We start from the raw sequence: 18,468 nt of genomic DNA on the forward strand, positions 1-18,468 counted from the left end.
AATATCTGTAAAAATGTTAATTCACAAAACTGTTTTCAGTTACAAGGGTATGAGAAAGATCTCTTTCAAGGGCTAAAATACCTGTGGGTTTGGGTTTTTTTTCTCCTTTTGTAAGGGCACTTTAATGTAATTTTTATTGGCTTCTTTCTGAACGTGAAGTTTTGTTTTACCTGTAGCAGTATTTTCTGTAGCTCAGTTCCATAGAGTCACATTTTTATGTTGATCATTTACCAGCTGGGTTTTAATGTGTGAAAAAGAGGGAGCTCTTGCTGGTAATCCCATAACAAATGCAGTTGTTACCCTGAGCTTCCCAGTGATTGCCTGATCTTGTGTTCAGTGTTGCAAGACATCAGCTTGAAGTTAATGTGACTTGCCTGTGATAATGAATGCTCTGTTTGGAAATGTTTGTCCAAGTTGTCGTTGCTTCCTTTCAGGTAAAAGCCCAGAAGAATTTGAATAGAAACTTGCATTTAGGTGTATGCTAATTAAAGAGTAATGTATTATCTTTTTTGAGTAATATTAAACCTAACAACCAAAACCAGGTAGCTAATTCCTTGTTACCTTTCATTAGTGAAAAGCAATTCCCTTCAGTTTTGTTTTGCAACATGTAAAAAGCTTTCTGACATTGTAGGTCTATGATTTTAATTTAGAATTAGCTTAGAGTTGCATATGATGAAGCTTCACATTATTTTCTTCCAAGAATTGTGTTAGATGTAGCTTCCAAAATGCAGACACTTAATCACTGTTGCCTCAGTGGGAGATGTCCTTTTTGTCACTGATGGATACTTTGTCAGGATACAGGAACTATTCTCTCACTCTGAAAATTTTAAGCCCTTCCTAATGGGCTTCAATTATCCTGCAGTACCATAGCTGAGCTGTAACAGAGGAGCAGACATGTTCATCTTTTTGTACAAGGAGTCCAGCAGGATTAAGAATGCTTTTCCATGACTAATGTTCTCTTTTACATGGAAATTTTTCTCATCAGAACTGCATTTCTCTCAGAAATGTTTCTTTGCTCTGGTGCCAAATCAACTAAATATTTAAAAATGTTTCTGTCTTACTTAATATTTTTGGGGAAGAATAAATTAAGTTGAATTTAATCTCGAAAGAAACAGGAAACTGATAGACTGAAGAATATAAAGTGTAAGACCATGTGTGATGAGTACAGTTACTAGCTTGAAAAACTGCATGAAAACTAAAGGAAATGAACATGGTATTTAAAGAAACAATAATATCTGTAGGCTGGATTGTCTTAAAAGATAATGTGTATTTCCATGAGGAGTTCTTTCATAACTGATTGGGGTTTTTTTAGTCAGGAAAATATTCTCCTTTCCTATTTTAGAAGTGGTCTACAGTTAGTAGTCTAAGATTAGATTAATACTCAAAATTCAGAAGATACACTAATTTTTTTCAGTTAATGATGTCCTTGATAGCCTATGCTCTATGCCTATGCTTTGCCAAAACAGATGAATTTCACAGATGATATCTCTTTCAGAGCATGGTTAGAAGCAGGTTAATAAACTCATCAGCCAACTTATGCCTCAAGATGATTGTATGACCCCAATATGCTTAATTAGGTGGGATTTTGTTATTATTTATTTATAAAATTCGGAGGAGAGGGAGAGCAACAAACAATTATAGATATTTGAAATGCTGCGTATTTCTCTTTGGCATTACGTTTGTTACAGCTTTGGCACTTGCTTAGTATTTGTATTTCCCCTTGTGTAAAATGTTTAACAGTTTTATTTCCTACAGATCTAAAAATCTGAAAGACAAAATAATCTTAAATGGACTTCTCTACTATGTACATGTGCTTTATAATTGAAAGAAGACATATTCTAAAGTGTGGGAAACATTGGCAATAAAATGTTTTCCTTGATATAATACTTTATACATTTATTTCATGATATCTTGAGAACAATGTTAAAAAATTAGCAAGTGGAGAAAAGCCTTGACTTATATTGTGTGAGTTTCTATCAGTTATTATTCTGGGATGTGAGAAGTGAAGCTGTAAGAACTACTTATGAGAAAGCAGCAGCTTAATTCTTCAGAGTAGTCAAATATCAAATAGATTATTATGAATAATTTTGAAAGCAATACAGAATGAAGCAGAAAATATGACTGTTATAAAAAATTTACTGTCATTGTGGTACTGCCAACTATTACTGATTGTAAATATAAATTAAAAAAAAATTATTTATTTTTACTTATTAAAATAAGTTTATCTTCAAGCAACTAATATTTTAATTTAAATGTCAGAACTCATAGATTTGCTTGATGTTTAGAAAAAGTTGTTTACAGATACAATTTTTTGTATATTGTAGCTGAGGAATTTACTGTTGAATGTTGAATTGTGAAGGTTGTTTTTCTTTCCAATTAGTCATGCTGCTTGGAATTGTTTTTCTTGTGTGTCTATTAAAATTTCTCGAGCTGCTTCTGAAAGTAAGAATGAATAGAGTACTTTTTTATTCTATGGCTGCTCCTGTCCCTTTGGGTTGAAGTGATTATCAAAATAGGGGAAGGTTTTTGCTTAGGCTTTTTACCTTTGCCACTATTGGATTTTTCTATAGAATCTATGGTTTGCAAGAGAAAGCTCTGGGTTTTTTTCTGGTTGCAACATAACTTTGCAGCTTTACCAATACTTTCATTCTCAATGAACTGAACTGTGTGTAATACTGAAACCTGATTGTATTTGGGACTGATACAAACTTCAGAATCTAGTCCAAACCTTTTGAAGGATGTGAGGATGTGTAACTCAAATCTTTTATAAAGGCTGGGCAATTAACTCCAACTTACAGAGAGAGGGTTTTTCCTCATTTACCATGATACCTAGTAAACAAAAGATGTTGTCATTTTGGCTCAGTATTTTCCTTCTGGCATGATTCTGATCCCAATATGGTTAAGAGGAGCAAACTTTGAACCAGTCCTTCAGTCACCCCTACTGTCAGGGCACTTTTATTGCTGTAGTAGAAATTAAGCATCCAGGTTTTAGATCTGGAGACTAAGAAATTCCTCTTAAAATGCAAAGGGTAAGAATTATTTTATTGAAATATGTTTTGCCTGATATTTAGCTATTGTATTTGAAAATATACATAATGAAAACTATGCATTTGCAGAATTTGACATTGATGTGTTATTCTAAACATTTCACTATTTTCTTAGTAGAAATCAGAAGAACCCTCATCTGTCTATGAAGCAATATGAAGTTACGTGGTTAACTTCTATCAACTGTTTTCTCAGGAGCCTCTGGTTTATGCAAGCAGAAGCCTAGAAACAATTCCAGGTGAAAAGGTTCTGCGGGACAATAAGGAAAAGCGTGATCAACAGAATCGTCTGAAAGAAATAGATTATCAGCTGGAATCCCTAGAGAGAAGGCTTGTAAGTTTTCTATTTTTGTCATATTTTTCTTCCCTCAGTCTGGGAGTTTGGAGTTTATAATTCCTTGTGTCTTTAAATAAAATCAAGTTTGTTTAACCTTATGTAAATTTCTGAAGGAATCCCCAAAGAAATATGCAGGCAAAAGCCTCAAATAATTATTCTTAGTCTGGGGAAATCTTTATTTTTCAGTTGTAATGCATACTTACCTTTAAAATAGGATCTTTCAAAGTGAATGTCATTATCCTCCTCTCTTCTTCCTCAGAAGTGCATGCCATAAATAATAATGTATAAATGGAATTTTTTAATGGCTCGTGTACTTTAGTGTTCTTTGAAGGACCAGGTCTGATGAAAATATTGTGTACACTAAGTTATTGTGGTAATCTTTCTTTATTATCACAAAATTGAAAGAAAAATAGTATTTTTATGTCTGTGCATTTGTAGAAATTTGTTTCTTGTGTGTACCTGATTTTAGAGTTTTTCACTTAGTAACAAAAACATAAATATCTAAGTTTGTTGTGACTGACCAAAGATCCATGTAGCCTGCCTTTTTCTCTAGGAGGTCTTTATTCAGCAGTAGGCTTACTCTCCACAATAATCAGAGTTAGGAAAAGTATTGTTCCTGTTATCTTTTATCACCGTCAGAAAGGGATCTCTAATGCAGGTCAAAGCTTTGTGATTCAGGTGGCAGCATAATCAGTGGTATAGTGTCACTTACTTATGGCACCATTGCTGTAGTTGCAAAAGCTCCAGCCACTCAACATAAGCAAGGTTTATTCTGGCAGTGCTGGAATATCCATGAAGTATGGGAACAAAGACTTCAGACAAGGAAACAGTGATTGTTTTAGAGGCTGTTCACTTGGGTGTGTGTGACTATGGTAAGGAAGCATATTTAATTCTTATTTATTCACAGTTCCAAAACAATAGTAGAACTTCATTTTAATACACTATTATGTTGTATTAAACAGTTAAATGAGAGAGGCAAATAAATAGGGAGAGGGAAATCTGTAAGCTTTAGTATATTGAGTAGGTTAATGGGTAATCAGATAAAGTAAGTCTGCATATTGTAATATTTTTCTACTCATTGACCTTTATATCACTTTTTGTTGCTACTGACCTTGCTCATGAGGCAAGTACAATCTGAGGAACTGTGTCTGGGGATTGCATGATAGTCTGCAGCAGGCCTGGGAAATGCAGTGGGCTGCTGACTCATTCAAATATTTTGTTTATAAATGGGTCAGTTCAAAAACTTGTTTGGGTTTATAACAGTTTTGTTTGGTATCACATTACATGCAGACTCTTGCAATACACCACCCATTTTTCCTTGACTAGATTGTGTGTATTTAAAATTCCAAATTGGTAGACTGTAATGCCAGTTTACACTGTTTATAAATACAGAATGTCACCTGCACCAATGTGTAGCACTGCTGCCTGCTATGCAGCACCTGGCAGGGCTTCTTTAGGGGGACACACTGTCTTCTGATCATAACTGCTCTGTGGCATGACTGAGATCATGGCATGTGGATGTCAACTATGTGAGTAGTAGGTCCTCTGTGAGATACTTCATTTGTCAGTAAAGGTAAAGAAGTGTTCAGGTCTGAATGCAAGTAGATTTTTTCTTCCAACAGTAAAGTTAAATGTATAGAAAGGATACACTTTCTTGAGTGAAAAAAGAACAGCCTTAAAAAAAAGTGCCTTTTTTTTTTTCTTTTTAATGAAACACACATAATTGATTTTTTTCCCCTTAAATCAGATAACTTAATGCAGTTTTGTTTGGACTTTGTTTCTATACCAAAGTAATATTTTGGCAAATCTGGTCTCTGCCAAGACACTGCATGATGAAAAACTAAACTGAAAGCTTGGGTTGAGGAAGGGAGTCCATAGACTGCATGTTTCCAGAATAATTTAATGATTTCTGGAAATACTGGTTTTTATTCAATAGGTGGCACTCTTCACTGTATGTCAGAGGAGGAATGCCTAGGCATGGTTCTAGGGATATTTTGGCTGGTAATATAGTTGTCATTTCTGCTTTATAAAATGCAGGTTGTGAGAGATTTGCCTCTCACTTGTGGCAAGAGCCCATGTGTGCAGCTTTTAGCATAGTTATTTTTCTACTTTTTTAAAAAATTGGGTATTTAAAATTGATGTTTTTAAAATTCACATTGAGTTTCAATTTCTCCTTTACTCTCTCCTAAACCACTGTAATTTGCTATGAAAAATTATAAACAAATTCTCTCCTCTGAGTAGAGGAGGTGATTTACCAGCCGTTAGAACTGTTATTTCTGAATGCATGGTTATACTTAATAGTTGTAAAATACAGTATTTTACAAACATAGTATCTGAGAGAACTTATGTTAAAATGTATTTTGAGAAGTCCCTTGGACAAAATATTTTTGGTTTTCACTTCCTAGGTGAAAATTATGAATAGTTTATCTAAACAGAATTTAGCTCTGTGTGTTAGGACGTTACTTGCAGTAGGTATAAAGGTAACTCTGTTAGCTTTTCTTGGTATGTATGGCATGATGCTGTATTTTTTCACTACTGTAAAATGGATTTTTAAAATTTATTTGATAATGGTAATGACCTTCTCTTCAAGGGGAATGAATACATTAATCATATTTCTGGAGGAGGCTATTAAGTAGATGCTGGCTTCTGAGATGATAACACTTATGGATTCCTCCACTACAGTTAACCTCATATATGCTGTGAGATTTCATGGTCTCAGCTAAATCTGGGAGTAAACTCACAAATCAAAGCCAGAAGATAAAACCTTAATCTAATTTACATTTGATACAAACACATTGAATCTGCTAAATATTGCGCTTAAATTAGTGAAACTAAGGGCTTTGGAATCTGAGTTCCTCCTTTACTTTGAAAAAAAATTGTCCCTGGTGAATTAATATACCAAAGAACGTATTGTATGCATTGTTGAAATGCATTGTGAAATTTCAATCCATCTGAAATGTATCTGTACTGTGGTATCTGGGCCCTTGCTGAATTTCTTTTAGGTTTCAATTTGACCTTAGTTCACTTGTTCTTCATTTGAAACCATGTCTGACTCTCTCCGCATTCTTTCATCTTTCAGTTTCCTGGAAACCACTGAGCTTATCTTTGTTTTGTGGATTGCATTGTTAACTGCTGCTTCAAAAAAAATACCCAGTTCAGCTGCCAAATGTGTGTTGCTGAGCATTAATGAAAAGAATTTTATATAGAAAGAATAATACATGTAGTTATTTTTCAATTGTGACTTTGTCTGCTTGGCTGTTTGTGATAATCCAGTGGCACATTTGATGATGTGTTGAATTTCTTCATGGCAGACAGTAGATTTAAATGCCCATCAAAGCAAGCCATTAAGATAGATTCACCTTTGCTGCCTATATTTGTGTTGATTTCTAATATATTACATTGGAAGCTGATCAATTCCTGCCAAAAGCCTACCTACACATCTCTTTTTGGATTTTGGTTAAATATATAAAATCAGAAATACTTCAAATGTATATTGAATATGTATGCATGTAATAGTGTGTATGCATGTAATAGTGTGTATGCACACTTATTAGTGTAAATACCAATTACCTCTTGCCATGACCAAGATACTGATACCTACTTGAAAAAAAGGTGTCCTCCTACTTCTAGTAGGTACTTTTAAAACAGAGGCTAGATATATTTACCAAAGTCTTAAATTTAAATTTATCAGATATCTGTATACCTCTAGGAATCTTTTTTTTCCAAGTTCGTGCAATCTTGTGGCCAAATGCATTGTGTTATTTTTAATTATTATGGAGTTTTTTTAATGCAAAGTAGTATTAGGAAAATATACGTTTAGTTATTGGAATAGCTAAAATTTGCAGAAAGGTGTGCAACTGGGGAGGATGGTGAAGAACACAAGTAATTAATGTGACGATGCTTTCAGGAGCTTTGATTACCTGTAGAAGCTTACTCCAAAAAGCATAATTCTTATCTTTTTGATGCAAACTAAAGTATGTCTGTGGGAAAATCTCAAGATAAAATTGTTGTTTGGTCCTGGAGAAGGTCTTACATCACTTACATCATTTACTGTTCATCAGGGTGATGATGGGGTTTGTTGTTACACATAGTCTTGTTCTAGTTTTAGCCCTGGTACTGACTGAATTCAGTATACCTGATCCTGAGTCTGTATTAGGCAGCTTCCAGAAAAGAAGAATAATTTCTTCCTGACCCCTGCCATAGTTCCTTTCTTTCCTTCTAAAAGGAAGAAGAGAGTAACATAAAGCCCTACCACATGTCTGGAAAGTAATTTCTCAACCAGAAAATTTCTGGAGAGACTGTGATAAAACAACATATTACAGTATTAACAACTAACACTTTTGAACACAGAAACACATCCATATTTTTAACTATTCTGTGCATTGATAGTCACTGTAGACTATAGCAGATAAATAGCAAATGTCTTCATTTTAATTCATATGGTATCATGTGGTGTCTGGTTTCTAAATAAACATGGTTTTGTCCATAAAAATAGAAATTGCTTAATAAAACATTTTCATAAGACAGGCTGTCCTTTTTTCCTTTATTTGGTGCAATATCTAAATAAAGTTGAGATATGCCACTCTCTATATTATTTCTTCAAAAAGTATCAGGTGCTAAATTTGCTTGTCAAGCTGCTGTCAAGCTTCAAGCAAATCTTGTTTATTCAGGTTTTACAAGACTTCATTCTAGTTATGTGATTGTACAGAGTTTTTTCAGAGTGAAATGTGGTAGCATTTCCACTTGGGAAAATATCAGTGTGAACATCTTATTTTCTTCATTGAACAGCTACTACACACTAGAAGAGAGCAATAAAATTAATTGTAGATTGACAAAATGTAAACATTTCACTCATGATTAAATAAATTTACTGTGTATTTATTGTTTTCCACTATACTGTGGATAAGAATCAAGTGGCTGCTTTAAAGGATTTGTAAAAAATATTTTAAAACTACATGTTGCATCAAGATTTAATAAAACTGAATTTTTGTACACATGTTGAATTTTAAAAACTAAATTATATTAAAATGTTGATCAGTTAAACCCTTAATAATGCTTTTAGTTTATATAGAAAATAAAGATAATATTTATGTAAATGAATATTAAGTTGAACTGCATCCATATGATGGTGATGAATAGTATTGCCAGTTGCATCATAAGTATTAGTTATCTGTTGATATTGCATATGATAAATCATTGCTGGAATTTGGTGTCTGTAATGGAACCTGTTCTAAATATAACGGACTTCTAGGTAAGAATGATCAAATTTTCTGTTAATTCAATGTACTGATCCTCCCTCTCCCAAAATGTAATTTCCAGTTAAGATAACTCTGCTGGTTTACAACTCTGCTATATTATGGTGTTTGCAATCATAAAATAACAAAGCGTCTTTGACTACTCACCCATCCTTAAATTCATGTAGTGTTACTTATAGCTATTGTTTGATCTCCTCCCATTTTGTGTCTCTAACATGGCTTAAGTGTAACTACACTGCTTTCTCAATTTTGTTTATTTAACACCATCAAACATATTGTTATTGGAAATGTGCTTTTTCTTAGACAGTGAAAGACTCCATGAAAACTGACTTGCTTCCGTGCTCTTGTGTTGCTTATTCAGTACATCTTTGTCACAGTGCTGTCCTCTCTGACCTCAACAGTGTTCTTGTATTTGTCTATTACTTTTTTTTACTATGTCATCAATTTTTCTGCCTCCTGACCTCTCTTATCATCTCCAACCTGGGTCCCATGTATCTGTTTGTAATGCTCTTTTTCATTCCTTCTGAACTCCCCTCTCAACCTGTCATCCTTAGTTCATGGCTGAGATAGATACATACCTTCAGAGCAGGATGGTGCCCTTCATCCAGTGGTTATCTTTGTAGACAATTGCTCATTGCTCTGCTCATGCCTGAAGCCTTCTGGTTAAAGACAGTCAAGCGTATTAAGCGCTGGAGTTTTGGTGTTGTCCAGGTGCTGGACTGTGTACATGTACCTTTTGTATGCATGTACTTAACAAGTTGGTTTGGACTTTTCATTTCTCCTTTCTCTTCCCTGTTGATACAACATGTAGCATCACATTTCAATAGAATAACTGTGGTTTCTAGCTGTGGTAATGTTGAAGTAATGCTTAAAAATTCTCTGGTTAGTAGGTGTCGACTCCCTAAAGTTTTCATTATGGAAGTGTGCATGTCCCTCTGAGGCAAGGAGAAGGCATGCCCCTGTTGTCACACATCTCTGCTGGTAAATGAAGGACTTCCTCGTTCCTTGCTGCAAGTTAGCACTGTTCTATAATCTCTGTAGGAAAGAGGAATTATTTTTGTTGACTTGCTTGTGCTCTGTTTTCTAAGTGAAATAGTCAGGAAAAAACCTACAAATTTTGTTGGGGAAGGTTGTTTCTGCTTTTCCCCAGAATGTCCCATTTAAATGAGAAATTAAAAACAATAGGGCTGCTGTGGAGGAAACCTTCTGCAATGTGTACTTAGGTGTAATTTATCCTTTGTTGGTGAGCATCTTAATATTTTGATAAGTAGCAATGCATCTCTCCATCTTATAGTTGGGGCTCTCTGATAAATGTCAACATAGAAATTTTTGGCTGTAAATTTATCTTATAGCTGTGTGTGTCTGTTTGTCTGCATGTACAAACTCTGTAGTAGAGCTTTGGTTTTATTCTTGAGACACTTTAGCTTACTAGGCCAGGATGGAAGTGTAATAATTCAGCATCTCTAAGACTGAAAGATATAAAGCACATAGCAGATGCACAGGTTGGAGATACTCCTGTAAACTACATCAAATTATTTGACAAGCTGCATGGGGTTCCTAAGCCAAAACCTTCTTAAATGTCCTAGCAATATGTTACTTCTAGAAGTATTTTTAATATTGCTGTTGGCATGTTGTTTATTTCAGTTTAATCTATATAATATTTTATGTATTTTCACCTATGAAAGGCAGTAGTGGTAAACAAAATGTTATTTTCATTATGATTCCTAAGAATATAAAAAATATTCAATTAAATTCCCATTGAATTTATAGATAAGAGGGATACTGCAATGAAAGTTTTAAGGCAAACTGATAGCATACCATTATAAATCTGATAATCACAGTTTTACGACAAAGCTTAGTTGAAAGCTTGATGCATTTCCAACAGAATTTTGGCTTCTAGAAGGAGTTTCCTGTGATGACATCAGCAGTATTTCTAGCATGAATTTATTAATTTTATTTTCAGAAACAGGGTAATCCTGTTTACTGAGTTAAGTAAAGTTGGTCAGAGTAAAGATTTGGAAATTTTTTCTTATATATCTAAGTAGTCTAATTAGACGCCATATTTTTTAGTTGTGCTGCAGAGCACAGGTCAGTATCAAAAAATACTTAGGAGGCTGGGATGTCCTCTTTCCAGAAAATCTGCACTTAAAATATTCCCTCTCATTAGAGCTAAGGGCATATAAACTTTCGATAGAAAAAATCGGCAAATGCCTGACATTCTGCTACTGAGTATTTGTACTGGTTGCCAGTTTGGCAGGGTTGGGCACCTCGTGGCTTGTCTCATGCTTAAGTCTGTTTTTTGATGCTGGACTGAGCATTCCTTTGTCTATGGCCTCTGTTTGGTACACATGCTCAGAGCATGCCAATACACCCAAACAGCCATAGATACAAAACATGTTATCAGACAGGATCAAAATTATGCCTCTTTTACTCTATGCTTAGAGTACACCCCCACTTTATTCAACCTAAACAATTTCATCTCAGTAACTTTATCTCCATTTTGCTTCAAGCAAAAGAGTGACCTAACCCTACACAGAAATCTTTTTCTGTTTTTTAGAGGAGGAAGGACATCATCTTTCCCATGGTGCTATTGTGATAGTCATCAAAGAAGAAAGTATTCAGGGCAAACCAGCATAAACTAGAAGGATGATATTTCTCTGGCCTTGTGATGGGTGGATTACTGAGCACTGGGTGTATCTCTCATGCGAAATTCATGAACAGATTGTTGTACTAGGAGCTTCCTTTTTCTGATGACAGTCTCATCATTGATCTAGATTAACCATTATGGTTAGAACCATCATGGTTCTAACAGCATGATTTTTTTTTTTTTTTTTTTAGTCCTAGTGCTTTGTTTCAGGGCTGTGATGAAAATTTTTTAGACTTGCCTATGTCCTAGCCATTGAAGTCTTCCCTCATAAAAAGGGAAATTAGGCTGAGACTTAGAAATGGCTTTCTGGGCACATACTTTTGTAACTATGGGGGCAAATGTAGTTGTCATCACACAAATTGATTGCATCCCTGTAAGAAGTATGGCCACATGCTTTGTGAAAAATCCTTGCCTTTAACACAGTCCTCCAGTTCTTAAAGAAGCAGGGTTGTAGGATCATCTCATTGGCTCTTTTTTCTGTGGTCTGGTTTGATTTTGGTTTTTATTTCCCCTCAGAGGAGGGAGCTAATAATACCAAGGTTGCAGGTTCCATCCGTGTACAAACCATTCACTTCAGATTTGACTTGGTCATCCTTGTGGGTCCCTTCCAACTCAGAATATTCTGTGTGATTCACCTCCTTATTTCTTCATTTTGGCACTGTTATGCTTAGAGATTCTGAGAAGTGTACATTGGTACATCATACTGCATGATAATGACCATTATTCATATGTTTTGTACAACTTCTTTATGGAGAAATTCTTTCTACATAGGGTATTACCTTTAGTTTCAACTATTCAGGTAGTACCAAAAAAAAGAAACCCGCTGTAATAAGTTGACATTGGAACACAGAAGATACTGACTGGACTTTGTAAGAAATGGTTCTTAATATGACCCATTTTTATTTTTCTATTCTGTCAGTTATGTTTAGGAGTAAATAGGTTTATTTGAATTCCTTCTCTAGAAGAGGTTTCACATTTCTAAATTATTCCGCTCAAGAGTATTCCTTCAAGAGTATATCTTCATAAGCTTTTTTCCCACCTCTTCATTATAATTTAAAGGGTAAATCAGTTGTGTAGTTAGTTACACTTCCCAAATGCAAGACCCAGTCAAAATTAAACACACCTCCATACTAATAATCTTCTCCCTTTGTATGTGCTCTGTCACTGCCCTTTTTTTTAGAACACTTCCCTATTCCTTATGTGGTTGTCTTAATCTTCTGACATGCAGAGGACTCCCCATTCCATTCTGGTGGGATCCAGTCATTATTCGTATCACATAGAACTATTGATGTTCTTTGTTTAAAACAATATATTTTTCTTTTGATTGCATTTATCTTCCCTAGTGCATCAATGCAAAATGTAATTAATTATACTGTTGTATGTATATGTGTTGAACACTAGACAATGTTTGTTGCTAAGAAGAGTATTTAAATGTTCTGAATGCTTTCACTTTTTGAGATGTTCGTGGAAAAGAAGATTAAAACTGAATAACTGCTTCTACAAACATGAGCATGTGGTTGCAGCAGTTCTTTTTTTCTTCCTAGCTGCTTTCCTTTCTGTAAACCAAAGCCTTCCTTCAAAGAAATATCAAGGAAGAGTGGTGTCTCTCAGCAGGGAGTCTTCATTCTGCAGGAAACAAACATTTTGTGCCTGTCCTCTGCTATTGGCTTAAATGTAATAGAAGCCTATTAAGAGTGTGCTGGAAGCTTCTCATTTGTGAGGAGCAGTCTACAGAGCCTTTTTTTTTGTTGTTGAAGTCATGTATATTACTTTCTCAAGGTAATTGCATATAAATATAACACACTGATACAGTTTTTTATATATTTAACAGGTACATGTAATTGGGAGAGTAATTAGAGTTGTCTAGGGTTAGAATTTCACTCATAGACAATATCTTGTACTTATTTTTTGTTCAGGATAATTGATTGAGGAAATAAAACCCAGTTATAAGTACCAACAAGTGTTTTTATTGCTAGTATTTTTAGAGGCAAAGCTAGAAAGCAGTAGTGAGGTAAGTGACTTCAGAGTGATAGCAATAACCAGCTAAGAATTTTTAATTTACTAAAGGAGCAAAAGAATGGTGATCTTTTTGGTATTGTATGTAAAGGAAGGCATTGTAACCTATATTCGTGAGAGAAATTTCAAGTATAGTGTGTTATGGTGGTCCTTCTCAGAAAGGCATGTCTGTGAACTTACATAAAGATAATAATAAACTTGAATTATGTTAATTCAAGAAATGACAGAATTGTATTTTACTGTATAGAATGTAGAGAGTATGTGCTTATTTGTGGAGAAAGATTAGAAATAGTCATCATGCATACATTATTCAGACTCTATGAGTGATACACTTAGACTGTAACCTGTAAATATTTTAGGTGTGAAGTATGGAGATTAATTAGGGGTGTCTGGTGAATTAATTCCAAAAGTCATTATGCAAACAAATGCCTTTCCACCTGAATGGTACAAAAATGGAATTATCAGTGCTTGAAATTACTGTATGAGTAACTTTGATTGGTTTTTCAGTCTCTTTCTCATTACCTCGTGACTTCCAGTTACTTTATAGATTTCTCAAGGTGTAACAGTGTATCTCTCTTTTTATTCAATCCACCTGTCAAACACTCTTTGATGGGAGAAGTGTGAACACTGTCCTGTAATACAACTTCCAGTACAGAAATGGCCTTTTAATTTGTCTTTGTAGTCTTTATTTTCAATTATCTGTACTTCCTTATCTGAAAGTTTGCTTTTTAAATGTTTATAGTACAATAGTTTTAGTTATTTTATGACATTTTGTACTGTCACTAGGAGTTTCAGGTGCAATATATGTAAGCTAAAAAACTAAAGCATAGTTTTGGAAACAGAATTGGTAATGTAAGCAGGAAGATCAGCTGCAAATTTAGATTCCTTATGTTAATGGTATGTTTTTATTTTCATAAAAATGAATAAAGACAAATTAGTTTATATCTGTTTTGTTGTTGCATGCTAAAGAAATTGCCTTTTTTTTTCCTAAATGCAAGTGTTGCTTAATAAGAGGATGATCATAATAGGAAAAGTAATATCTGTATCTTGCTTGGTTTTATACCAGGGGTTCATAACAGCATTTAGCTACCGAGTAAAGTGAGTGGACAAATCTTTTAATTAACCTCTGTCGTGATGCATCATGCCCCCTTCATTAAATAGATGTAACAGGGAGAAAAGCCAGTTGTTTCTAATAATTTTCAAGTGCTTTTGTGGTTTGTATACTTCAGTGTTCTGAAGGTCGGATAGAACTACCAGACCATAAAATCCAGCCAGCGAGAGATCTGGAGCTAAGAGAGCTCAAGGATTTATTAAGTGATGTGAAACTCTATTGTTTTGTGCATGTGTTACATAATTGCTGTCAGTGCAAGGCTGTTAAAATTCCCTGCTAGTAATAACACGAATACCATTTTATAGCTTCAAGAGGAGATAAAAGAAGTTTCTTAGTCAGCACTTCAACAATATCACAGCACATGTCAGTTTTATTATTCTGGGGCCTTCAGTTTTGGCAGATGCTCTCCATTCTGGCTGTGGTGTGCTAATTACCATATAAATTAAGCAGTGAAATAAGCTGAGTGCAGCCTTATCCCTGCTGTCTGTAACCAGGTTGCAAGTATCACAGTGTGAAACAGGCATAATTCAGGCTGATTATATTTAGAAGGCCACATTTTGAAATCCCGGACCTTTATCCCAATTCAAGTCAATTTTAGAAGTAAATTGAAGCTGTTTAGTTGCTGTGCAAACAGAGGGATCATTCTTTCTCCACAAGGTACTCTCCATAATAGCATTCCAGGAATTAGTTCAATCCATCCTGGTTAGATTCATAGCCACTAATTATATTTCAGCATGCATTCTAATGCTTCAAATTATATGTGTCCCTACTTTAATGAGTTGTAACTAGTCCTTAAATGGGGAGCTTTGCACTTTTCTTTTATATCTAACAGGCTTTGCTTTGGATTTTATGGGATTAAGCTGCTATGGAAAATCTAGGAAAGTAAGCTGAAATTAGTGGTTTTGTTTTATTTTGTTTTGTGCTTTTTCCCCCCGCGTAATACAATTAATTCTGCTCATTTGGGAAGCTTTGGAAATTGTTAAATCAAGAGTCCAAATGCAAGTTTTTCAGATGATAGTGGTAAGCCAGATATTTTTCTCCATGTGATAAACAACCACATGTGTCAAGACTGGGCAAAAAATAAAGATTATGTAGGCAACTGATGCTTTTTAAAATCAGAAAAATTGTGTTGGAAAATAAAAGCCTCAAAAGAAAAATAGTCTATTACATAATTTTTTTTTTCTTTATGGTGTTGCATTACAGAAGTCAAAGCATTTTAGAGAATTGGATATGTTATGAATGGTGTAGTGGACACAAAAAAACATGGCCAGGCTTTCAGTGGGCAAGTGACAAAGCTGATGATGTAACTGCAATCTTTTGATTTAAATTTTTCTTTTAAATTCAGTGTCATGGAAAGAACAAGAGCAGAAACTTGTGCCATCAGTGTTAGGTTACTGTTAGCTGTTTTTTGCTTTACTGGACTATTTTTTCTACATCAAAATGTGAATCCACAAAACTGCTGCATTAGAGATAACCTCTGATCTTTAATAGGATGGAAAGTAAAATTTGCTTGCTTTCCACCTCTGAGGGATAATGTGCAAGATATATAAGTTATTAAATTTATAAGAATTCAAAAGGTACTGAAATTCCTATCTTCTCAATTTACAAGTACTTTTGGAATAAAAACTGTTTTCCCTGTTTTGTTGATTTTATTCAAGTAGAGCAGATGGGTTTCCTTTTACATTCTTGACATGAAACCAGCAGTGTAAACAGTGAGACAAAACTGAAATAATAGGAATTTTTAATCTTTAAATATCAGAATTATATTTAACTATTGTGGAAATAAACACTACTGTCAGACCCAATTCCAGCTCAGCTAATTTCATTATTCGTACTTCAACTCCTCTTTGGTGTAAGGTCATTCTTTTTTTCTGCTCTGATATGTTGTTTGGTTGGGATCCTTTTCCTCTTTCCCCTTGTCCTTCAGTAAGCTTTTTTCAACAGCTGATTGACTAATTTTTTCTAACTGACAATTTCAATACTTTCATGCAGCACTTCAGTGGCCTTTAGAAACAAAGGTGGTACATAAAAATAAGCTCTTATTTGAATAGCTTGATTTTCAATTACTGAGGACTTGTACTGTTAAATACTGGAGTAATCTTTTTGTGCGCATGTTGAATAAATTTTGATATGGTTAAAGAAGAGGCACCTCCAATCTACCAGATGGATGGTACACGACATTTAATGACTTTTTCTCTTTTGAAGAGTCCTATTTCTTTCTCATTTTTGTAAACCTTTTCTGAAGATAGTATCGGGTAAACCATTTAAATAAAACCCACATTTTCTGTATGTGTATCTACTCTATGCATTGTTATTAATTCTTGCTATATAATCACCTTCATTAGGGCTCTTCTGTGTGCATTTTCTTAAAAGATGACATCAATTAAGACCTGCCATAATCTCACAACTTTTGAGAAGTCACTGAGTGGTATGACTGGATGTAGAGATCTGTTTGGGCAGAATAGTTTTAATATTGATTGCTGAAGTTACTACTTTGTTTTCAAAGCCAGACCTTTCAGTAAATGCTTCTTTTGGTAAGACCTTCATGGGAGTATTGTCTGTGCTTGTCAGATATCATCTGAGAACACAGGTAACAGTGGGTAAAACCAGTAATTGGTGCTGAGAATATGGGAAGGAAAGAGCTTGGTTAATCAGTAGAGATGTGTTACAGTTAAAGTTTGATAAACTGTTGAGCTTGCTTCATAAGCAAATACATACAACAAAACAACTCCAAGCTGCTAATTATATTATACTACATGACTTATTATCTGGATTTTTGCCAGGTAGAAAATGATTAGGCCAAATCTTACTTGTACTTTCACAGTTGACCTCCCAGTAATCCCACAGAGGAGGAAAAAAACCCAAAAAACAAACCCAAAACTCAACCAAAACCCATGGGAAGTAATAATTTGTGGGGGAAAGTGGGCTTAAGTGTTGTCAAACTTCATATTGCTTCTTGAAAACTTTAATTACACTTCCATCCTTTGCTCTTATTCATTCACAACTTTACCTATTCCGTTACAAAAAACAGTTTTAAATAAAAGTAAAATAATTATTTTATGTAGGTATCTAAGACATTGATAGAACCTGTTACAGTAACTCCACATCCTGGCTTATGTATTTGAATGGAGCTCATGACTCTTTAGCTTTTCCTTCTCTGCTGTCTCTCAGGCTTCCTGTTTGTATTCTGTTTGCTATTATTTGTAGTGGGGTTTGTTTTTGAGTTTCAGAGTGTATCAGTGGACTAACATGTTAAGCAGGGCAATGTAGATCACAGCTATTCCTCTTATGTTTAGCTAGTTTTGAATGTGGAGTTTACTTTTATAAATTCCATTGAGCAGGCAGATAACAGAAAACAAAATGCACTGTGAGAACAACATATTTTAATGTGCAATTTTAATTCTGATTAATGATTTTCTCTCATTTTGGTTTTGGAACACAGCATGCAGCAAACACTTTCTAATTCAATTTGTTCTTAATCTTCTCAATTTAAAACCATTTCTGTGGTTTACCTCATAATTATGTATTTGAAACTATAAACTTCCAGGTGATGTGCAGATTTGCTAACTGCAAATAAATATAAGGTTTAAGGTTAAAATAAGTAGTGTTGATGTGTAGTTTTGGTACAGGATACGAGAATCTCATGCAGAAATATTATTTATGTTCTGGTGAAAGCTAGAGAGAACAGTCAAGTTGTCTTAATTAGTCTCCATGTACCATTAAGTTTTACTAGGTTGGCTTTTTTCACTAAAAGGGAAAAGTTGTTGCCTAAAAAAAGCCTACACTATTCTTCCAAAGGTCTCCAAATGTGATATAGCCAAAAGGAAACAAACTAAGCAAGGTAAAGATGGGAATGACTTTCAGCTCTTTGATACAACAGAACTGCTAATGTCCTTAACAGAAGTTTTAGAAGAGTGTAAAAGCTAATAAAGTAATATAGTATAGGAACAATATAATATGCAAGACTGAAAATCCTGTTTTTGAGGAATTCATGGTACAGCAAGTTAAATTTTGAATTTAGTGATTTTAACAATCTGTCTGGCTTGAACTAGCTAAAC

General features: G+C 34.3%; 1 protein-coding gene across 5 annotated transcripts in view; it reads left to right on the top strand.

Annotated features, from left to right (window-relative positions):
- FSIP1 (fibrous sheath interacting protein 1) overlaps positions 1-18,468 on the top strand; it is a 69,742-nt gene that overhangs the window by 14,208 nt on the left and 37,066 nt on the right. For all 5 annotated transcript variants that reach the window (XM_018907492.3, XM_050975723.1, XM_018907494.3 and 2 more), the window contains one exon: positions 3,241-3,378. In XM_018907492.3, coding sequence (XP_018763037.2) covers positions 3,241-3,378 — 138 coding nt within the window. The remainder of the gene's footprint in view (positions 1-3,240; positions 3,379-18,468) is intronic.

This window comes from Serinus canaria, chromosome 5 (genome assembly GCF_022539315.1).
Source record: "Serinus canaria isolate serCan28SL12 chromosome 5, serCan2020, whole genome shotgun sequence".
NCBI classification, from domain to species: domain Eukaryota; kingdom Metazoa; phylum Chordata; class Aves; order Passeriformes; family Fringillidae; genus Serinus; species Serinus canaria.